A 25,019-nucleotide genomic window follows, 5' to 3' on the forward strand; every position below is an offset into this window, starting at 1 on the left:
TTCTTGTGAGAGACAGAAGAGTGATTGAGTATTTTCACTTTGAAATCAGAATTCTAGTGTCTTTAACTCATTCTTTCAAATATACATGAACACTACTTAATTTTTTCTACTGACAAAATTTTTTCCACTCGGGAAGTTCTGATTTTCTGCCATTAGATATTACACTGGGTCTCTGCACTTCAAGGATGGAGAAATGGATCCCTTAGCATGAATTTCATTTGCATAAGTATGCTATATCTGTGTTGCATAATTATAGACCACCAATACGAGTAGCAGAATATTACATGTCTGAAACTTGAAAATTTTTTTTAATTTGGCATTTTTGTATTTTTTGTCAATCAAGGGTTGGTTTTATTTTACATAATAGTTGAACAGGGAAACAACGGTTGAAGTAGAAGCAGTTTCAAGCATCTAGTCTGTATATTAGTCATCAGCATGCTTGCTGTATCAATTCTGTGTAACAATTTTGTTTTTTTTTTTAATTTAGCAAAATGTAGGCATAAAAATGCATATGGCTAACTTGGATTGGGAGATAAAGCTCTGAAAATATAGCATGGAGCAGAAAACAAACACAACTGAAAAAAAACCAAATAGTTTCATTTGTCACAGTGTAGTAATTATCCAGATCTTGATGTATATAAGAGAGTTTAAGAATAGACATTTCCAAGTGATTTTTGTTTGTCTATTGTTCATAGCTTCTTCAGAATGAAAGTGAAATCTTTTCAGGAAGCATCCATATATTGCCAAAGATAAATATCTAGTAAAACATTAATAAATTAAAATTGAGGTAGCAAATGTTGGCTAAGGTTGATAGAACTTGTGAAATGCAAAGTAGAACAAAACTCTTCTTTTAACTGAAAAAAACCCCCATAATTTTTGTTTGTTTTCTGTAGGTATGTTTGACCTGGGGGAGCTGTCTTGCAGCTGCCATTACCTGGGGACTGCTTCTACATCAATAGATTGTGTGGATTTTCTTAGTTCAGAATAATAGTGTTTCTATCCATATGTGTTTAGTTTCTTTATTCTTGTTGCTTTATTTTTAGTTGTAAATGGAAACTAAGCAACAGCAACTTGTATGTTGTCTTAACATTTAGGTGAATTTAAGGCAGAGGAGCTTCATAGGATTTAGGGAATACTGGGGAGAATTGACACTGGAAGCTAAACAGCTGAAGTCTTGGTGCTTAAAGTGACACCAGTGAGAGTTTGTGTGTTTGAGAAGACACTGATAGCTGTGAACAGAACACAGGTAGGGCCATTGTACCAGAAAATTCACAGTTGTGGACTTCATTACATAATTGTAATACTTGGCATAATTGTATCCTGATCAGCAGTTTTTGATGTTGGTGGCAGGGAGTAATTTTTTTGTTTGGGATTTGGTTCAGGTTATACTATAATAGAGTACTAGATCTTTTTTCCACTAAAAGAAGTAAATGCCCCTCAAAGTAAACTAAATTCCCAGTGGCAGACCTTTGAAAAGAAAGACATTGGATGATATATTCCTCCCCTTTAGTTTACAGGTCTGCAATCAAAAAACTTATTTACTGTTATTTGTATCTGCCAGTGTATTTGTATACCAAGTGTATTGAAGATCCTCTGGTTCCTCACTTGGATATATTACTGCATGCTAGTATACTTTCTCTGAATAGATCAGTGGTTCTGTATGCTTGGTTCCTTTTTCAGTCTCTAATAAATGGGCAAAGAAATATCTTGATTATTTTTGTAGAAATAGGTATGTTCTGTAGAGCAGAAGTTTGTGGTTGGAGGGATTTTAAGGGGAGCTGAAGTGATGTCCCCAGTGTTTGCAGCCTGTTCTCGAGCCTTTTGTATGTCATGTTATATTACCCCTGAGTTGGAAGATACTAAAACAAAATCCATTAAGACAAGACCTAATGTTATCTCAACTGCCTTACATATAAAAAGATAGATGAAGACTGTCGTTCTTCTTCATAGAGAAAGTCAAATGTCCATTCTCCCTCAAATTCCTGAGGCTTTATAAATAAGCATTTGCGTTTGTTCTTTGATAAAGCAACCACAGAAAAAAAAGCTGAGGGAGTTGATTGCATAAGCCTTAATGGTTGGAAGATGAGTTCCTCAGGCCTCTCACTGCTTTCTGCCCTCAGAGTGTTCTCATTCAAGTCTATTAAAAGCTACCTAAAAAAACTTGAAAAGCTTCTGAAACTGTTGGGGTTTTTTTTGTGTGGAACTAGCACTACTTCTTTACCTCCGGTGCACCTGGTTAACCATCAAGAGTGCCTGGTGTTCTTTCATTGTGCTGTACAGGGGTATATTTTTCTAGTCCCTAAGATGGTTTCCCACCTTTTTTTTAATGTTTTTTTGGCTGTTTTTATTTTAACTTCACTTGCTAGAATTATGGTTGTGTTTTAATAGTGCTTTTCGGTAAAGCGTGAGACTCCTTCTCTCCACTTTGGGTTAACAGGCAAGTTCTTATTCAGCTGCATAATGTAAAATAAAGGGAGAACGTTGTTAGTTCTTAATGACTAGCCTTATTAACTGTGTCCAGACATATATTGCAGAATTCTGATGCCCTTCCCAAGGGTAAGTTCAAGATAGCTGTGAGCTGCCAGGTTTACTTTATGTAGACTATTCCCAGCTCTCACCAAAATAACATAGACTTTTGGACCATTTTTTTGCAATTGTGTGTGTCTCTATGTATGAATAGGGGACCCCTGGTGGCCTAGTGGTTAGCATGCAGGACTCTCACTGCTGCGACCCGGGTTCGATTCCTCAGTCCCCCGGGCAGATGGAGCTCGTTAGCCCTGTGAGGCCATCCATCTATGAGAAGGTCACTCTAAAACAAACCTACGTCCTGAGGACCTCACTGCCATTGTCCAAGCTTGCTTGGCCCCGGCAGATGAACCTTAGGATTAAAGGGTGGGCTCAGTTCAGCGCAGGCTGTGTCTCACCTAAAAAATCCATTGCGCAGGCTGAAAAGGTAAAAGACCTTTCCCAAAATCTTCGTTCGCGAAGACTTTCCATTATTTTTATGTATGAATAAGGAATTCTGGATTCAATGTTGGCTCTTTAGTAGAGTGTGGAATAATACAACATACTCTAATTGATAGCCAACTTGTACATTACTTCTTCTTTCCGATTCCTTTCCTTCCTCCCCATGTTTAATGTACTTTGACCTCCTGAATTCACCACATAAATTGAGAAATTAAGAATGTTGTCTTGAAGCCCTAACTGTTGTAGCTTGGAGTAATTAATAGTGAGGCCCTTCATTATTATGACTCAGATGACATCTGTACCTTACTTCCCTTACCCCCCATTCCTTTTGGATGGTATGTTCAGCAGCTGTAATCTGACATTGGATTTCTCCTATAACTTTCTATAATGATCTCTGTATTGTGCTTTAATAGCATTAATATTTACTTTTCAAGTCCTGGCAATGAAGCAAAAGGTTCTGATTAAATATAATCCAAGACACTACTGTGTTTCAAACTAGTTGTATTGGTTGCAACAGCTGATACTACTTTGCCGTTAAACTAAGGGAGCAGTTTATTTTCATACTCTTCTGATGTTATGCACCTTGATCTTTGCAACTCGAGTAACTTTCATATCTGAATGGAATAAGCAATGTGTTTGCTATTCTAGCCAAGACAGTTCATTACAGCTTATAATGGGAAAGCTTAATACATTTTTGGCCCGTGATACTATAATCAGTTCTTCTTACAAATCTGTGAAGCTTGGTAGAGCTTCAGTGGCTTCCACTGATATTCACCCAAAAATAAGAATTCAAACTTGAGAAGTCTTGATTTTTAACTGTAACTGAAAGACATGTGTATTCTTTGCTGGGTAGTTTATTGGTTTTGATCCTATGTTGTGTGCTTAAAGGTGAAAACATGGTCTTATTTATGCCTATCTTATATGTAAGGGACTTGAAAAAATTATAGATTAAAAATAGATTGCTGTGTCATAGGCATTACATGGATGCCTCTGTTTTTTTCAGTGATTTGATGTTGGCTAATGGAAAATGTTAAGCATATTTCCTCCTTTTCTTTTTATATAAGTTTCTGACAGGAAATCTGTAGCTAAATATCATTTTATGATTTCCATCTGTTCATGTATAATAATGTCTTATAATGCAGTCCAGATTGCTGCCCAATAGAAATGTCCTATAGCAGGAGATAGGCTTTCAAGTGATTGTTGTACATACTAATTATTTTTTAAATGAGTACTTCATTTAATTTTGAAGACATGTAACTCATTTTCAGGACAGCTTCCTTGATGCAAAAATTCCCACTAATTAATTAAGATAGTGCCTCATTTTTCTACTGTCAGTATTTTTTAAAACAAAGTTTTGAATAGTTTTACTACCATGGTAAAATAAGAAAATAAAATTCACCCTTAGATTCAGGAAAACAGAAAACTGTTGCTGAAATGTTTCTTAGTAACAAACTTCTGTGATCTCTCTGGTGTGCTTCCCAGCTAGTGAGGACTAAATTAAAGAGCATTTGTGGTAACAGATATAGTTTTATTTTTAACAACTCAGATGATTTCCTCAAGTATTTAGAGTAATTGATAAAACTGTTAAAACACTAGCTTTTTGAAAGATGTATGTCAGCATATGTTTTACAATGAAGGTTTCCATCCTTCCCAGCTAGGAAAAAAGACTTGGTAATGGGAACCAGGTGTATCTGTATGGTGGGAAAACAAGAAGCCAAATAAAAAAAACTTACCTCTGTTATTCATGCTCTTCATCACGTGTCAGTCTTGATTTTTGCACAACTGACTGTAAGTCATTGCAGGGGAGTTGGACTTGATGACCTTTAAAGCCCCTTCCAAACCAAACTATTCTATGATTCTATGATAAATGGTAAATTAATATTGCTTTTCTTCATAAGCTTTGCAATCAAGTTGCCTTTAAATATCTGTACTGCCTGAGAGTTTCCTGCTTTCACATATAATGATAATCTGAAAAATAAAATTAACATGACAATCATTTTAATATTTATCAGTTTAGAACTAATTTAAGGACAACTATATTGTGTGTTAAATGAGCCAGGATGCTGCTTGTGACTTCCAAATTGGGCTGAAAGTGCCTCTGAGAGGGAGAACTTTACTCCCCTGGTGAGATTTAGCTTTATAATAGCCAAAATAATTATTATCAAGGGCTCTCACTTCCTAAAACGAAATGTATTTCACATTCATATCGAATTTCCTTTCACCAAGACAGTTTGTTACAGACATTTTAGTGTCATGAGTGTGAACTTCTGTGGGGTTTGCAGCTCAGTTGTTATCAATTCAAAAATGCTCTCTATAGATAAGCTGATTTCCCATGGTTTGTTCCCTGCGGCTGTATGCTTTGCACAGGTGACCCTTCGCAGAGGAGGTGGTAGTAGTCCATCTGAAGTTCAGAAGTTGGAACTAGTCATGTATGTAGTCATGAGGGAGCGTGGATCTATCGTTTTGGAAAATGAAAGCCATTGGATTCAGATGCTTTTTTGATGAATATACTGGATGAGTTAGTATCTGGGCTGAAAGCAGGGATTGTTCTCAAATGCTTACATCCACAACAGATGTGCAGAGACAGCTAGTCTGACTCCCACAGCTCTGCTGGGCCAGACAGCGCCATTAAACTTGTGTCAATTACCCCATTGCCAGTCACATCACAGCGCCCGTGACAGCTTCCCTCTGATGGCAGGAGACACGTCTGCTGTGCTCTGATGCACAGTCATCTTTTCCTCCTCGGAGAGAAGCAGCCTGAAACTCCTTTGCTTCAAAGATATTGAAAGTCATGATTTGAAAACAAAACCCCACAATACCTAAACTAGCCCTTTTCCCCTCTCTGAGCAGTTGGAAGGCACAAAAGCAGAATAGAGCTGTGGCAGCTCAGTGCTTTTTTGTTCAACAGGAAATGTTATATTTTGAAATAAACCATACTATATACAATTGTAAATACAGTTTTTAGAAGTTAATATATTACAGAAATTGTACCTCAGCTGAAGAACAGGTTAAAATAGTTTATGGGGCATACAAAATTATTGAAGTTCCATATACTTCTTAAACACCACATGTAAAATCAAGTGAAATTTCTACTACCTGAGAGGAGTTTGCAGGCTTCTAACTTTGACTACAAAGGGGGGCCTCTTCTGTAGCCTCTGGAAGAACTGGCTATTATTTTAACCAAATTATCATGAGGATAATTTGTCCACATTTGGTAAGACAGAGGGTAGGCCACTTGAACAGAATAACCTTTTTTAAATCTAACACAATTTTCCTGAAAAAATAGCAATATGTATCTACTGAAGTACAGCTCTGTATCTTGCTTGAGGGTTCTCTTTATCTTCTCAGTTGGCCATAGGCGAGTAGTGTTCAGAGATGTGAAGTCCTAATCTACAACGATTTCGATACAGAATTTTCTTTTGATGAAAAGTGACCCATTTTCTCATTGATAGTGTGATGTTTGAAACATAGTGAGAATTTTTACCCTAGTCAATTTTAATCCTGCAAATTGATGTCAGCCCATGATATCCTCACCTTCCTGAGAAGAAGATAGCGTGTTATGAACTAGGTGTCAGAAGAGGTGTGAAAATATTTTGAGGTGGCTGTTCAGAAACTAAGAGAAGTTACTTTTATCTGGGAATATAAAAGTAATAAGACTTCAGATGTTATTTTAATATGAGCAAGGGAGGTATGTGTTTACCACTTACCAAAGTTGGAACCAAAGCATTTCCGTCTTTTGAAGGATAAACTGTGACTTGAAAAAGAAAAAAAAAGATTGATAGGGTGGATCTAGAGCAGTGAGTGAGGAGATGAAGGATGAGAGTATGCACATTCTCAGTGTTTACTTGTCATGGAGCTTCCTTTGCACCACGTGATACTATAAAGGACTATTGCCTCTTGGCTTTCCTCCCTCCTTTGTGCCCAAACTTTGTCTGAATTGTTCCTACCAAAATATGCTGTCTTCCAAGTCTACCCATGTTGGTACATGGGTAGTTCCCTCTCTAATCATTGCAAATAAATTTGCTGAGTATCATGAGTCAAAGTTTATTTTATTTTACTTTATTTTATTCTTTATGAAACAATGTTGCCAGAGAGTCTTGTTTCATGACAAAGAAGTCCTTTTCGTGGTTTCCTCTGCTCACTCACTCTGAAGAGGAACTTCAGCATGTGACATGTTTCTGGAAGGTAATGTGTCATCTCCCTGGAAACAGAATTCACCAGTGGTATCTTTTGCTTTGAAGTATCCAGGATAAATAAACTATTTCTTATAAAACGAGGATAAATAAGCTATTTCTTATAAAAAACTGTATCAGTCGTTGTGTCCTCCCACAGAAGTTTATAATAGAGTTGTTGTTGTAGCCCCTCCCCCCATTAATGGCTTGGATTAAAATATCTTTTAGACTTAACATTCTGCAGTAGTAACTTCCATTTCATATAGCAAAAAGAAAGACTTATGTGTTTTTTCATGCATACTTTATTTGAATTACCAACAGATATTAAAAAATAGATAACCTTACATGGTTACAGCTTGTTAACATAAAAATGAACTTTTGAACCTTACTATTCATATACACAAAAATAGTAATTGAGACTAATGGAATTTGAGGATGGAGACTTAATGCAACAGCAAGGGAAATTTAAATTGTATATATGGAAACCATCTGTGGTCACTGGAGATTTAAACCAAAAGCAGCTCAGGAGAATTTGGGTTCATGTATGGAGATGTGAAGAACAGAGAGTAAAAAAGCTGAGTTCAGACCAATACCTGCACCTCTGGTGAGGGCACAGAGTTCTCAGTATCACATACCTTCTTTCTTTGGGAAGGCAGGCTATGAGGTTTCCACAAATCTTCAAAACATAGTTTTAGCATGGCTACTCATGTCTGTGCTGACCATGTAATATATTGTTTAAAATCAAGTTAAAATATCATCACTGGCTCAGTATTGACAGTTGAAAACACTTCTGCTCTGAATGGCAGCAAAAGGATTATTCCTTTACAGAGCTCTACTGGTTTCAGCCTTATTAGAAATGGGTTAATGCTAGATTTTAGGCTGTCGACTATTGTTGGAAGCAGATTACTTGGCTTGTATAAAATAAAATCTGACAATTTAAAGTCTTAATGTCTGCAAAAGATAATCTGACCAAATATGTGGGTGTTCCTAATGTTTGATTTGGGGTGGTTTGGTTTTGTTGTTTGTTTTTTTTCAAAACCAGTCAACTCTTTATGTACTGTGCAGTTCTACACCAACTGCTAATAAAACAGTACGTAAAACAAAATTAACTTTCTTATAATTTTTAATGAATTTGAAATACTAAAAGAGAATCTTGATACCTTTCTTTCTCTGGGCTTACTGGGGGGAATCTGTAGGAATTCTTTTTGACTTTTATTTCAGTGGCATTGCATTATCCAGCATAACATTCTGCAATTTTGACTTTTAGGAAGTTCAGTGATGATACACCTTCTGATAATGAATAATTATGGTGTCTTTTAGTCAAGAAGCATAGTTAGAGATTGATGAATACAGATCTGTTGTATCCCTTACTACTGTGGGAACAAAGTTCTGAGCAAGGCGCTGGAATTGTTTTTACCTTTTTACAACAGCTACCTAAGATGCAGTGAGGGAAATGTTTGCCTGTTTATTCTCATCAAATTTTCATCAGATGGTCTTTATTGAAAACAGTGCTGATTTGTGGAAAGACCAAAATACTTCTCATGCATGTAAGAAAGGAATTTTTTTTAATTGAAAAGATTAACCCAGTGTAAATCAGGATTAACACCAAGATGCTTTCAATGAGCAGCTGGCTCTCCTACCAGTGGGAATCTTTTTGTGCTAAACCACCTCACTGCACACCTCACCAGCCCTTGACTGTTTGTTTGTTTTACCAAGCACAAGGAGCTCCATATAACACAGACATGAAACTAGATCAAGCTTTTGCTTGTATAATTTTGATTTTGCTAATCAATGTCTGCTGTAAAGAGATTTGTAGTAGTTGGTATGCAAGTATTTGAAGAGAGTATGATTGCCATTGTCCCTTAGCATGGAGAAGATAGAAGGTTTGTATTAGCTGCTAGTTGTGTCACAAGTGTTCTCTAATGCATGATTTCAAACTCATCTTGAGGATTTCATCGGGACTTCTCTCATGAAAGCTCAACTGAACTTCCAGGGTAGAGCGTGGGAGGGGGGTATGTGTTGAAAGGACTTGCAGGCTTTCCATTGTAATATTCCCTCTGTGGACTCCTTTAGTCCACTGGACCACTGCTCCTTTGAATCCTCTGAAAGTCAGAGGGGAAGGGCTCCCTTTAAAGCAGGTAATTCTTTTATTCAGAAAGGAACCAGGTTGATAATGCCTGTATTTGTTTTCCTAGTTCTGCCTAAGAATAGCTTGGACTCAAGGTGTGAAGAGGTGTAGGGTATACCAAGAAGAGTTTTCCAGAGGTAGTTTACAAACTATTTAATTTAGTGTTTTGTAGCATTTAGTTAAGAAAGAGGGGCGGGTTGTACTTTCATTTACTTAAAATAGCTTTGATGTTCCTGAAATGTAATTTTTAAATAGTCTGTATGTTTTTAGAGATTATCTTTATTCATGCCTGTCTTTTTCATCTCCATCTCAGATGAGGTCTTTAGGCTGCAAGCCTTAGATTGGAATAAAAGATAAAATGGTACTTTTTAATATATGTTGATAGTTAAGCTACTTGAACTAGCAAATATCTTGATTAACAATTCTCATATTTGAGGGAAGAATAAAACATACTTTGATTTATACCTAAAGCAACCAGGGTATGCTTCTTAAATGAAGCTAAGAGCAAGATAAATAGTTTTCTTTAAGAAAACAAAAAATATAATCAAGAGCTTATCTAGTCAGTATTTCAAAAATGTGATTAAAATTAATTTTGTTATGACTTAACAACGGTGGGACTCATTTAGCATGCAGGCTTGTTTTGATTTTTTTTCAAAGGACTTTACACAAACTCCTGTAACTACATGAGGGTTAGAAATCATATTTACCACTGTAAATGCTTAATCTGTACATAGCCAATGTTAATTAAGCAAATACCACTCTGTATCTGTTGGTACTACACAGAGTTCTCATAAGGTTATTCTTGGTACTCTAACTTCCCAAGATTCCTAGTAAAATATTTAGCTCTTCTACCTTAACCACGTCGGTTGCCGTTCTGATCAGAAGGCAGTGCTGTTTGCTGTCTTCCCTTTTTTGGCTACTAGACCAGATGGCACTAGCTTGTTTTCCAGATTAGATTAGTTTAGCCAAGAAGTGTGAAGACAAGCGGGGGTATAAGTGTAATATGTTGCAAATAACAGTACATTTTAGCAATTAGTTTTATTAAACATGATGGGGACTTACTGTAATATAGCATTGGCCATACATACAGATCTTTCAATGATTTTAACAGATAGTTTAGTGGTACTTTTTGCTGTTTTGCTAGCCAGTACCCTTTTAAAAAATGTAAGTGATTGTATGGCTGGAGAGAGCTTATATGATAGTATAAATAACATATATATAAATAACAAACCAGTTTTCAGACTGCCTTACTAAATGGAGTCAGACATTCTATATTGATCTTGTTTTCTTTCACTGTTCGAGTTGGATTTTGCTTGAAGGACTGACATGCACATTTGTGTAGTGGAACGCTTGGGACAACTGTATTCGTGTGTAAAGCAGTTCCATTAACTTTTCTTGCGAACACTGAAGACCTGCATTATGATAGTAAGGCACTATAAATAAGGGCAAACCCTGCTGTTATATACTTAGCTGAAGTTTATTATTTAGATAACAAATCCCTGATTTGCAAGTATTTTTCATTGTTTATCATAGTTACAGTGCTTCTTAACAGTTTTCTGGCAGTTTTGGGGTTCTGAAAAGCCACAAACCTTTTCCTTGTGTGATAACATCCTTCTTTTTACCCCTTTCTGTTATTCCAGTTTACTTGTCCTAAAGAAACATGAAATTGCAAGTGACTGGGAGGAAAAAAAGATGAATGGTGACTTGTGTTTGCCCTCATGCTAAATCATCAAGTTGAAGTCAACACTTGGGTCAAGCAAAACAGAGAAGTTCAAAGTTGGAGAGTTTATGGAGCTGTTCAACATATGCTTATTTTTAAGTGTACTACTACACCATGTTGCTTAAAGTGCTTTTGTAAATTTTTATGTAACTTTATAATTAGTATTATGTGCAGTATTCAGGAGACATAGTAGTGATACTGTAGCTGGAGCTGAAGATGTGATTTAAGTATGCACCTTTTATTTTCAAGCATTTACAAGTTTTTCAAAATTTCGTATTTGGTGGAATTAAACCTTTTTTTTTTCCTGTTTTATTAGATGTTGTTATACCAAAATTTCTGCTATAAACCATATTATTTCTGGGAGTAACCATGCTTATTGGGGTAGCTAAGCTTTGATCTATATATGCAATTCATCTGATCTCTGACTTTCCATGGGGTTTTGTTTAGTTTTGCCCTTCATGGGACAACTTGAGATGTAGACCCTTATCTGTCTTGTATATTATGTAACTGAAAGACAGATTGACTTTATAGTACACGCATCGTATGCTGGGAGAAAAATATGTAAGGCTGTATGTTAACTGTAGTCTAAAAAAAAAAAAAGAAAGAAGATTAAAAAAGCAAATACTTGGTCAGAGCCTAATCATTAAATACTCTATTCATAAATGCAGTTGATCAAGTAAAAAATTTGCAGAAATAAGAGAAATGCAGGCTCTGATATTAAAAACAGGTTGAAGGTCTATGTGGGATAGTGATTTCACTGTTCAGTAAACCTTTTTGTCTTAGTTTATAATCAAACCCTTAACAATATTACTCACTAATCAGTATGTTTCTACTTACATGTTCAAAATAAAGCCCTGGCAAAAATGCTGCCTTGAAATAAAGTGACAAATATTAAATGCTAGTGGAACTGTAGCAGGTTTTTTAGTGTCGCTAATTCTAATTTTCAGACAGCTGCTGCATTAGTTTTCAGTTAATGGTCTCAGTGCTTCCTTGGTGGTCTGTGTTGTCATGGGGGGGGCGGGCTTGTTTTTCCTTTTAGCTAGTTCCAATGAGCATTTGTTGAAGTTTAAAGTTTGGAGTTTGAAAACAGGTCTCTTCTGTCCTGAAAGTGCATTAACAACTATTAAAGAAAATGATTTGGCAATGTTAGTGACTTTTAATTGGTCACAAAACTACTGGGCTTTATTACAGAAGATCTTTTATATCTGTATCTTTTCATGCATTACTGGAAAAAAACCAAGTTGGAATAAAATTTCTAAAATTAGTCATTAGAATTTCCTGCAACTAAGGCAACTGAATTCTTAGAAGGGGAAGAAAAACATGGGTTTTTTTGACCTGACTGGAAAACCTTAAAATTACTTTTCTGATATTATTTTAAGTTTTGTACTCCATTTTCATCCTTTTATGGGCTTTGTACAGGATCTTCACTTGCTGTGGGTCAGAACTGGGCTCAGAGCAAGTATGTGCTAAGGCTGTCCTGGAATTTGAGGACTTTTTAAAGACAATTGTTAAATTAAAGGTTTTAGCAGATATTTCATTTAACAGATATTTAATCATAGCTGATTAAAGACAGCTAGATGTGCAAATGAGACCAGCAGTCTTTTTTGTCTGAAATGCAAATAGCTAAAATCCCTTAAGTGTTAAGACATTTTTATTTAGGTAAGTTGTTCTGAGCTACACAGATAAATATCTAAGAAAAGAAGAAAGCAAAATGTCCAAGTTATTCTTTTAACCAGAATAAATTATGGCTATTGCATATGGCATTAGCAGTGATCTCCAGAAGTGTGATCCCTGAATAGTATCTCTTCACCAAAATTTCTGAAGCTGTGGTTTGGAGTAGTTTGGGGGAGGGGCTGAGAATGCTATAGGACCATCTACCCTCTGTCTAAGTGTTCTTGCTACCATCAGGTTTCACTGGTGCCTGAAAAAAATTAACTGAAATTGCAGGTTCGTTTCTTACAAATCCTTTTCTTATTTTTGCCCAAAAATATGTGTCAGTGTTTAAGTGAAGTTGCTAAAGAACCAATGGTAGTTCTGCTGTTAATAAGACTTCAAACTAGAGCAGTATAGAATTATTATTTGCAAAGGTCTTTGAAATCAGAGTTAGAATGTTAAGACTAATACTGATACCTTGCACAAATGTAACTTTTTTTTAATTCAGTCTATATTTTTCCTTCAGTTTTAATGGAGTATACTGACACAAATCCTCCATGGCTGTAAATTGTCATAACACCATTGCTTCTTTCTCTTCTCCTCTCCATCCCTGAAGTATTGATATCCACATACAGGAGCACTCTGGTTTGTAAGTCATGTGCTGCTAAACAGCTCCCAGAGGAGGCCACATTTCAGTGACGGATGAAGGCTGTGTGTATGGTGGGTGTATATCATTTGAAAATTATTCAGAACATTAACTTTGCTACATAATTATGGTTCAGTTTTAAGCTGCTGTTCAGTTTTTGTTCTTCATCAGAGGAGAATGGAGTCAGTAGTGACTAGGTTTTCAGTCCTGCCTGGGTTCAGTATTTAGGCCAATCGTGTTTAATGCAGCTTTTGGGCAAGGAAACAGCTTGAGAGCTGCTCACTGCCTCAGGCTACCAGCTGCTTGCCTAATTGGCCTGGGAGCACAGTGGAAAGAAACCTGAGACACCAAGTCAGCTGGCTTCAGTGTTGTTCCCAACTGGAAGAAACCTGCTTATCGGGTTAAAGTGGCATCCAGTGTCGTAGATGGACAGCAACTATTTGCTCAGGGATGGTGCTGTCAACATGAGCTGTACCGTTCCTTCCCATCAAGTCAGTGTGAGTGAAGTTTGAGTCCACATCTTCTTTTGTTGGGCAATATTTGAAGGCTGCTGAGCTAAAACTTATTTAAAGACTGAGTCTTTCCTCATCTGAGTGGGAGGTTTCACAAGGAATTACGGCAGGCACATAAGACACACTGAAGAGAGCCTAAATAATATCTGTAGATACATACAGAACGAAAATAGATGTAGAGGACAAAGAGCATAGTTTGGGGAAGTAGAGCAGTATGCTCTGAAGTATTCTTCTAGTTAATCAGTGACCTTGACTTTGACAGCCAGCGAGGCTCAAAATGTATCTTTCATCAAGAGTGGTAAGTGCTAAGTTATAGGGTAAAGAAGAGTTTCTGATTTTGATAGATTTCTTTGTTAAGAAATCCCTGGAGATTTTTATGCTTCTGTGAAAAATGTGAGGAATTTGAAATGTTTGGTTTTGTTAATCTTTAAGCTGTTAAAATCCATGTCACACTATTTTCTTTGGGAAGAATATATTTTGTATGCAGTTAACACTTGGATTTGAAGTAAATGCTAATAAGCTTGTTTTACCTGAGACATTCATCTGTTTGAATGTGCAAGGAATGTAGACTAATAACTGCTTATGATCACAGTCATTTGTTTCTATAATTATTTAAATATTGTTCAGTTGGGTGATTTGTTTCTCTAATTATGTAAACATTATTCAGTTAGGTTTTCAAATATTTTTGTAGGTATGTTTGGGTCCAATGCATTTTCACAGGTGGTTTTACTAGATGAGATCCTAACAAAATAGGACTAAGTGGTCCAACTTGGCCTGTCCATTTCTTTCCAGGTGTTTTTAGTAACTTTTGAGCTTGTTGAGAAACTGCTTTGACTTGAAAGGGCAGCAATCTCGAAGTGGTGGTATACAGATTGAATGTTGTTATTAGTGCTTCTGTTGAAGGAGAAGACATAATTTGTCCATTATATGTTATTTTCCGGTAGTATCTGACTGGCAAACCACTTTATTGCTAGCCATGACATTTCCTGGTTTATTGCTACAAGAAGATGGCCCAAGAAAAGTAAGTCATGGGAAGATGCTAAGTTACAGATGGGATAAAGAAAGATTTAGCAGGTCGTATAGACAAATAGGTGGGAAAACAAACTTGTTCTGCTGTTTACAAAGCAGCTACTTCAGCCAGCTAAAGACTTTCTGCAAGTAATTCATCTGCTGGTAAAAATCAGTGTAGCAACTGTTATTACACTGATCATATGTGGTACTGCCTGTGTGCAAAGTGTCCTTGAGTTGATGAATGTTTGCTTGTAGGACAACTGCAGATGACAGAACAGAGTTTTTCCCAACTGTATAGTAATTATATTGTTTATTACAGTGAACTCAAACCAGCAGTAATAAAAAAGTGTGAGACAATATTTTATGCCTTAAAATTATCCTGCATGAAAATCTGTCTCGTACTCAAAATAGCACTTGCTTAAATGCTGCTTATCTGTTTAAATGGATGTAGTTAAATAGTGTCAAATTTAGTGTGGAGGGTCTTAACCCTGTTTAGGCATTTTGCTTGTAATAGTTTTGCAGAGATGTTTTTCTTACAAAATGAAGTTTAAATAGAATGCAATGAAAGCAGTGAGACTGTAGGGCATTTGTCCACAGGATCTCTGATAGGAAAGAAATCACTTATCCTGATTTATTTTTTTAAATGATTTCAGTGAAACCAGTCCAACCTTATGTAGACAGGTTCTGTAATCAAAGTTAAGTTTGCAGGGCTGTCATCTAAGAAGATGTTTGGTAAAAAAAATATACTTAATAAATACTTAGTGTCTTCTTTCTCCCTGTCTTCTACATGTAAAACATCATTAAATCATACATTTCATTTCTATCATACTTCTAAAGACACATAAGCAATGTTCATTTTTCAACCATTACAGGACTTGCACTGCTAAGATTATTTAAATTTTATAGAAGAACAAATGAAATAGTTAAACAAATGCCTATCAAATCCTCAAGTTCTCTAACTCCTAATTAACTAATTATCCCAAAGACTATTCTCAGATGCATGTTACCATGATTGGACCTTTTCCCCCTCCCCAAATAAATAAATAGATAAGCAAATAAATAAGTAAAATCCATATGCATCAAATCACTTGTCATTTTAAGAGTTAAACTGACTTCTCAGAAAATATCAAAAAAGCTTCCTGACTTCACAGGAAAAACTGCAAACTATTTATGACTGGGAAAAAAATGTGTACAGAACTTGCAATTTTCTTTTTTTTTTGTTATTAATAGACTAGAATGAAATAGGCCTTCAGGGTGACTGACCAGGTTAGGCACTTCCAGGTACTTCATCCCTTTCTCAAGTAGCTTTAGCTTCCCTTGCACTTCAGCAGTTTATGCCATTCACTTCATCTCAGCTTTTGTTCTTTAACTATTGCAGTTATTTCAGAAAGGTAATTTCTGTGCTTCATCATAAAGATTAGTTTTCATTTTAGTTTGAAATTTAAAGGCTCCTTATTCTTTTATCATAGGACTGTCTGTGTACTTCATGCTTGTGAAGTTTGTGTTCCTTGCATGAGCTCTTGCTTTCCCCCCTCGCCATGGGAAGCTGAAGGAGGTAGGATGCAATAGCCTTTCTGCTAATTGCATCCAATCATACAACTTTTATATCCTATGCATGCTCTTTAAAGTGCACTTATCACACTAATTCTTGAATCATCATGGTTCAGAATACCTCATTAGAGGAAGACTTCTCATCAATCCTCTTGCAAATCATGTTTGTTTCTTGAGAATGTTTCCTTCTTCCATGTAGAAGGGAAAGCTTCTCTCTGTGCCAGCCAGCCTCATCAGCCCTGGGGTTCTGTGCAGCTATGATTCAAATCTAGCTTAGATCTACTACTCTGGTGTGGAAAATACCAATTAAATTTGTTTCATTTCAGCCTCTCTAGATGGTATTCAATATCCATGTAGCCTTGGGCAGCCACATGGTTATGTCCCCTACCAAATGCTTCCTCTAATCTGTTACTGGCAGAAAGTTGCCAGCCCCGTTTTGTTGTAACTGTCTTCAGATACATGAAACCTGAGTCTGTTGCCTCATCTCTTTCCAAAATAGGACATTTGCCAGCAGTGATGGGAGAGGTAGTAAATGAGAAAGGAAGGAGCAAAAACTGTGACTGATGTAGGGGGGAGCAACAGATGTCATGTGGAAAATTGAGATATACTCAATAAGCGTTTTCTACAAACATTTTTATACTGATGTAACTTAGTTATGGGGTGTGAGATATGAGCATATGAGAGACTGAGTGAGTTTAAGCTTTGAAACGTTTCAGACAGATGGAAGTTTCTGGTTGAAGACAATTTATGTGGAATTACAGGCTAGTGGTGTTCACAGCTTAATGATTCTGCTTTAAAAGTGATTTTATGTTATAATTAAAGAGATGTGGTGAAAAAGAATAGAAGGAGCTGAGTTATGGAAGCAAGGGAAGTAAAGGCCAAGAACTGCCGCTGTTAAAAGTGTGTCATCCAGAAAGAGCTATACCCTGTGTTAGAAAAAAATACAGGTTACTCTTGTGTTATCGACTTCAACTTGTACTGTTGACAAATGCAGACTTCTTTGAATACATTATTAAAGGCAATATCACCATAAATGAATGAGAAAAGATGCTTTGACATCTGTATTGCAAATCGTATTGAAGTATATACTTAGCTAGAACAGAACAAAGCTCTGTCTGAATCAGCACAGGGTATTTGATATTCAGCAGCATTAAAAAAAATAAATGTTGTAATACTGTGAGTTTTATTTTCCAAATAAGCTTTTAGCACTTGAAGCAGTGTTCAATTACTCAGAATATTGCCCTTTGTATAAAAGGAAAGATGGTTTATTTGCAAAGTACTCACCTTGCCAAAATGTCTTGTTTATAGCTTGTTTTTCCATGTTTCTTTCTTTTGGCTGCATTTAAGTATTTCAGTACACACAGATCACTCTTCACCTTAATGTTAACTGTTTTGTAAGCACCTCTTGCTTTTATTTTAGTCAACCCCATTTATTGTAATGCTTTACTCTTTGTAAAGAGTATCAATTGAAATAACAAAACAAAAGTTTCATCTGAAAGACAATGTGTCTATGCAGTTAAGGACTAAATCTCTGGTGTCAGTATTTCTACTGTTTCCAGAAAATTCATATTCTTCAAATTGCTTGAGTTATTCCTTCTATTATAATTTTTAAATTGGTTTATTATAGAAATTATTTGGGATATTTTGGGGATGTTGCCATTTTGGTAGTGCATTATAGATGTTTTTCTTTAGAGACGATGGCTTTCTGTAATGTCAGTGTGAGTCATAGAATATGGTGTGTGTTCCCTAAGCAGATTGCTTTCTAGTTTTCATGTTCTGTGTTGGACTAACTCGCCTTTTGTCTTTCATAGATTTTTATAGATTAAGTTTTGCTTCAGATGTGTCAGAAATACATGACAGCAAGTGTTGCCTTTGTTGCTGAGGAGTTACTGCTTTTCACCAGATTATTTTTGTTCTAAGGTTTGAACTTCAGACTTGGTGGTATTTACATTGAAATTTTGTATTTTTCATCCTTAACAGAAAGAGCTATTGCAAGGCATGAAGTCAGAGAAATAGAACAACGTCACACGGTAGATGGTCCCCGACAAGATGTGACACTGGATGAAGAAGATGATGTGGTGATTATTTACAACAGAGTACCCAAGACTGCCAGCACATCCTTCACAAATATTGCCTATGATCTTTGTGCAAAGAACAAATATCATGTTCTACATATTAATACAACCAAAAATAATCCTGTTATGTCTCTGCAAGATCAGGTAAGCTGCTGTATTTGAGATGTCTTTATGAAACAATGGGAAAGCACAAAAAAAACCTTTGCTATTGCAGACTTAGATGATCTGATGTAATTGGCTTTTATGTCATGTTTTCCCATATAAATGAATTCTAATGTGTTCGTGTTTTTTTTTGTAAAGAATTAATATTATTTCATAATAGTAGGTTTAGGTTTTCTCAGGGCTGCTGGAGGTGGTAAGTATCTGTTTATTGGATAAAAACAAAGCTAAAAAGGGACACAGCTGGGGCAGAAATGACCTTTGTTGTTATAACTGTTTTGGCTGTGTAACAGTACTTGCCTGTCATCTCCATCTGCAGTGAATGCAGTCTTAGGTGATTTCCTCTCTGAGTAGTGCAGGCATTGTGCCATGCTGTCAGGGCTATGCTTGTGTCTTTAGTACTGGGTCTGATCAGTTCTCCCAGGTGTTAAAAAACAGGTAGAAAAAAGTGATTGTAAGTAGCTTGGGCTCTAAGGGATGGGTCACTTTGCATCCACTTAAAGCTTTCGCTAAAATCACTATAGTCCCAGGCTAGAAAGGATCATGGCTACTACTGCATCAGATGATGAGTATTAAAAAAAGATGAAGGATCAATGCCCTGTTTTTCTTGGGGTGGGGTGAGGAAGTAGGTTTGTTGGTTTATTTTTTTTAGTATTTTTTTGTTGTCATGAGTGTGCTTGCAGGGAACCCAGGTTAGAGATCTGAAATGTCACTATGTCATCATCCCTGTCTGTAAAACAAATGTTTCCAAACTCTCGGGTCTGTACTGCCAGTTGTATGCTGATTATCTTAAGCTGATATGCAGCAGAGGCAGGAGCTGTTCTGCATTGCAGCATGTCAGCACTGAGCCTTCCAGCTCCTTTAGGTGGATGTCTACAGGCAGAAGCGGCTCAGCACAGCTCCTGGACTGGGGTGAGGGGAAGCAGATGCTAACAGCCCTCTACTTCCAGTTCTGTATATAGGAGAAAGATTGGGGTAGGAATATCAGTGCAAGGGACATAGTGTACTTGGGTGGGACTGGAATCTGTTTTGTGATAAAGGGGGTGTGTTATTGTTGAGTATTTGTGGTTGTGAAATGGTTTCTGAAATATGAATGTGATATTGTTATACATGATTACTGAGATTACCTAAAGTAAATCTGGTAGCCGTCCCTATAGTCCTGTCCACTGCATAGAAAAAGTACAAAAGACCTCTGTACTAAGAACAGAGTGATTTTTTCAAAAGATTTAATAAGCCTATATCTGGGTTTTTTTTAAAAATCATGCTCAGGTCAGTCATACTTAGTGCTGTACTTCCCACCACAAAGTTTACTTCTGTCAAGGTGTCTCTTTGAAGTGTAGTGGTCTGTCCTGAGGGATAGTAGAGCCAGTCGTTGATGGTGTAAGTTAAACATAGGCTACCTTACCTTAAATTTCTACTTCTGTTTGGACTTAATCCAAATAAATTTTGTTTTTCACTGGCTTAGTTTTGTCTAAGAGAAACTCTCTTCTTCATCTTCCCTCTAATAATTATCCATTGAAAAATGACAATCCACCAGTGCTGGGCATTAATACTGTCAGTCCTACCTTCATTTCACACCATGCTGTTGTCCAAGGTAGTAAATTAAGTAGTTTAATTATACAGTTGATACTACTCTTCTTCAATGGCCATTAACTGGGAGATGCTGACAATGAAAAACGTCATATATTGCATAGTTGTTCAAAGACGAAGAAATAATTATTCATCTTTAATATATTGAGATAGCTACTTGCCATTGTAAGTCATAGTGCATAATTCTGGAGATGGCAGGCATGCTGAGTGGTAGCTGATGAGGTTTACTCTGTGTGGGCTTGGATTTGCATGACATATTCACGTGCCGCTTGTTTGAGTGCATTAGGTCTATATGCACCAGTAGTAAAATACATGAACACATCACAGAGACAAAATTGTTCTATTAGTGATACTATTTGTTAAAGCAAATATCCGTAAGCAAGGTGAAGATTGCCTTGGGACTGGCAGAAATTTGTAAAACAGTGAGCCTTCCTTTGTGCAGTACTTCTGCTGTAGTTTTCCCAAACTACTGTAATTCTGTAACAGATTTTAAGCTCTCTGCCAGAGAATCCACTCCAAATATAATCTGTATCTGATTTAAGATAATCTGGTAAGAGTCCTAACACCCATTTTAGTTTCAGATGGAACTTGCCCCAGCAGCCCTCCTTTCTTTTTCAGCATCTCTGGCAGCAGGATCCTGGGAACTACCCCTCTTTCCCCAGGTTGGGCCTTTTCTCTGCAGCAAGCTGAGTGCCATGTTGCCCGTGTTTCATTTCTGACCTGTATGGTCTGTAGTAGAAGCACTTGCTTTCTTCATTAAATCAGAGTAGTTGTTTGGTTGGATTTTATTTGTTGCTTGCATGTTTCAGCACTGATACTTTCTGTCCATAGAAGTATGCCTGTGTTATGGCTATCAGGATGGCATACCAGCCACACAAACGTTATCATTTTTGTTACATGGTGAAATTGCCATCCAAAACATTTAAAATGAAATAACTGTTCTGCATTGCAGCATGTATTCTTGATATATTATTAGAAAAGTGGGTATAAGAACGTTCTCTGTACTATTGTGAATGGTACAATTATCCAGTGTTTCACTCCCTCAGCTTGCTGTTTTCTGTTTCTTGTTCTTTTTTTCTACCACAGTTTCTCTCTCCATCTTTCTCAGAAGAGCAACCTGAAAATATATCATCTTGCTTCCAAGTGTATTCTAAAACAGTGGCCTCTCAAAGGACAGCACACTCATACTGACTTTAGGGGTACTTATTTCCTCTGTTAATGAAGGTTTCAATGGCTGTCAGAAGTGGAACAAGGTTGCAGCAACTCTGTTGGGTGGAAGTACTGTCATGTGCTCTTGAGCATTTAAGAATTTTTCTCTTGGGAGTTAAATAGTCTAGTGAGTACAAGTGCTGCACTTGTGCCAACTGGGGATAACTAAGATACCAGTGCCTTGCTGCAGAGGGATTCTCATTCAGTCATCCCGTAATGCTTGATCTTGAAATCTGAATCTGAGATTTCCTTTAATGGGAACACTGTGTTGGTTTTCAGTCTTACTTGAGAGCCCTTTTTCTTGTAGTTCAAATGGAAAATCCTCATGTGTCCTCACCAGTCTGGGCTTATGATAATTATCCCCCCAGTCCTTTTTAATTTTAAGTCAGTTATTCAGCAATTGACAAAGAAAACTAGGATATAATGTGAAAAGCTGGGGCTTTTTTGGTATCCAAAAGGTCCATGTGATACCAGGCCACAGGGGAATGACAGACCACCTTTTGGGCATGGTAAAAGGGGTGTGTGTGTGGTCAGACTGTAGAGAAGAGGAAATGATAGCTACGGTTAGTGGACAGAGGTAAGAGCTTATAATGTCACTTTAGTTTGCTTGCACAGATTTTTCTCAGACCAAGTATGCTGGTTGTTTTTTTTATCCTTTGGCTCTCTGGGACTTGTTTTAAATTCTTACCGTTCTAGAAACTGAACGTATTTAACTTACCTTTCTGGACATCTTATGCCCGCAGAGTGCATTTGGTCTGGCTTTTTAATTCAGTGAAGCTTAGCTGATTTCCCCCTTAGTAAAGGCTGTGAAGCAACTTTATAGCTGATTATATAAAAGCACCATGAAACAACTTCACAGGAATTCCATTCACGTCTATTTGAACTTTTAAAGTCACCTCAAATTTTATTCAGTTGGGTTCAGATGGAGAAGCTTGCTCTGTCACTTGAAAGCTCCAGTATCTGCTAAGCCCTGAAAAGGTAAAATTGATCATATTTAACAGTATGAAGCAGTGAGCAATATTCGTCTCTGACCTAAAATGTGTGAATCCAGGCTCATTAGGCTGTCTGTGACCTGGAACAATTCTGATTTTTGGAATGCTGCAAACTGTGGGAGGAAAAAAAATCTCTTGCCTGCAGGCTAGTTATAGGTGTAAAAAGCTTTAGTTCTCGGGGGCTCAGTGTGTTGCTGGTCCATCTTAAGGCAGATGTAAATGTCACAGCTGTCATATAAAACCTTCCTAGCCTTCTCTTAGCTGGTGTTAGAGGCTAGACCATCCATCCTGTGTTCATAAAAATTATTTCCTTAGCAGGCAACAACATTGTAAGACAAAGGCAATAAAGGATTTTTTAACTGTTTCTAGAACAGTTCAATGCCAGATGTTGGCATGGGGATCTAAGACAAAAACCTTGGAATTTTGTACTTAGCATTTCTTTGTGGCTAGTTGTAGTCCATTAGAAACTGAAATCTGGATGGTGTTAGATTTCAGAAAGCTTGTTCGTGGAAACGTAACTGAAAAGTGTGCTTTAACATGCACACTGCACTGGACACCATAGGTTTACTTGTGGAGTTGTATCAACCAACCATGACATTTTGGGCTTTGTGGGTGAAGGAAGGGAGGATGATACATTCAGGAAACTTCTTTCCCAGGTAAACAGATATTCATATCTGAGGCTCTCCACTGAAAATATCTTGTCATTAATCTTTGAAAGGTACAGTCAGTGAAAGTGTGATTTGTTTCAGTAGCAGTAAAGGTGGTTCAACTGGATTCAAAGTCCCATAATATCAGTTTGTGCTGTGCACAAAACCAGACAGAAAGTCAGTGCAGTTTATGAAACACCACTGTATTACATTGTGCAGTACTTTTTAGCTAGATTTGCCACAATTTTCTTGTGCAATACATGGTTTAAATTTTGCAATGCCGCAGACTGTGAAATTTGAACACTGGAAAGGTTAATGTTGCCTGTTATTAAAAAGTAACATACATTTCTTTTATCTGAGAGTCTAAGAGCCAATGTTTGAGGAAATAAGTACAGGTTATTGACCTCTTAAATCCTATGCTGAGAGTTTTGCACCTTTGAAGAAACAGCAGCAGGCTAGTCTTGCCTCTTAAAATTCTCAATTGGTAGGTTATAATAAATAATAAATATCATGCTTCAGGACATTCTCAATCCATTTGACCTTACAGAATGTTAGTATGTTGTCTTGAGCTCTCAGCCTTTCCTTTTTTGACTCTTTTGTCTCACCTCAGTATCTTCATGGTTATCTATTTCACTGTTTAACAGAAAAGATATTGTAGATGTGCAGGGAACGCTATCTTCTAATTCTTAGCCTCAGAAATGGCATATCATTGTCAGACAGCTCAGGCAGTACAAATTTATCACCCTTTCTTTATTATCCAATTCACTAGTTTTCAAATAACTTTCAGTTAAATGCTTTGATGTTAAAATATTCTGTTCATCTAATAAAGCCAAGCTCTATCAGAATTTGCATGTCCCACTTAATTTGATCACACTCTCTGTTTTGGGGCTTGTATCTTACTTTGTTCTTTGAAATGTAAAGCTATTCCTATTTTTGTGAAGTTTGCCAAAAACTGCTTTATCAGCCCTTGTGCAAGGGCTACTTCATGATTTAACATGAAAGTTTCACTGGAATGTTAGGTTTAAGGTGACTATTCAAAATAGTAAACTACAGACCTTATTTACACTGCATGAATTTATAAAATGTCTGGATTGCTTGTGCATTGCATTGTGGGGTTGGGGAGCAAATGAACCATCAGATTTTTCTTATGTCCCAGTGAAATAGGTCTAAAGACATGCTTGTAAATCTGGTACACTTTTATTTGAAGGATTAAATACAGATCAGACAATTCTATCAAAGATGTATGTGCATTTCTACTGAAGGAATTCAACATTCCTTTCAAATTACAAATAAAATGTACTGAAAAAAATATAAATGTTTGTCTTGCTGATGTTTTTGTGATACCTTTCCTTCAATTGCCCTTCTGATTGCTCTATTCTGCATTTGTTTAGTTTCCGATCATTAAATTATGATGATCTAAAATCAGTCATCTGTATGCTGCAGAAAAGTCTATTTCAGCTGGCACTTTTTTTTTTTTTGGTAATATTCAAAATAGACTTTTTTTTTCTAATGCATTATAAGATTTTACTTACGAAACAGGAAACACCATGTATGGGAAAGCATAATGTGTTCCAGCAGTGCAGAAACACCTTGTGCTGTCTACTTTTACAGGTCCGATTTGTGAAGAATGTGACTTCCTGGAAGGAAATGAAGCCAGGATTTTACCATGGCCATATATCTTACCTGGACTTTGCCAAGTACGTTCCCTTGGAGGTTTCCGTGGAGCAGAGTAGGCTCCGACTGGGCTCTCAGTGCCCTCTAGTGGTGAAAGCCTGGGAACTGCAGTTTGGTAAAAATCCACACACTGACATTCCCACGATGGGCGATATTCGGGGTTGATTTTCACCGCTTGCTCTTGTCTTCTTGCATGACAAAATGTGGCCGAGTCTCATTTAAGAAATATTTTTATACTGGGATTAGTATTCCTTGTCTGTATTGCAAGCTTGTTTTGCTGAAAATCATGGCTTTTCTCTGAAACACTGGCAGT

General features: G+C 36.7%; 1 protein-coding gene across 1 annotated transcript in view; it reads left to right on the forward strand.

The window, feature by feature from the left end:
* The window catches only part of HS2ST1 (heparan sulfate 2-O-sulfotransferase 1), a 74,284-nt gene that overhangs the window by 39,621 nt on the left and 9,644 nt on the right, over positions 1 to 25,019 (forward strand). Inside the window, exons 2-3 of the mRNA XM_027694323.1 lie at positions 18,341 to 18,579; positions 24,644 to 24,729. Coding sequence (XP_027550124.1) covers positions 18,341 to 18,579; positions 24,644 to 24,729 — 325 coding nt within the window. The remainder of the gene's footprint in view (positions 1 to 18,340; positions 18,580 to 24,643; positions 24,730 to 25,019) is intronic.

The sequence above is a fragment of the Neopelma chrysocephalum genome, unplaced genomic scaffold (genome assembly GCF_003984885.1).
Source record: "Neopelma chrysocephalum unplaced genomic scaffold, ASM398488v2 Primary Assembly neopelma1_97, whole genome shotgun sequence".
Lineage (NCBI taxonomy): Eukaryota > Metazoa > Chordata > Aves > Passeriformes > Pipridae > Neopelma > Neopelma chrysocephalum.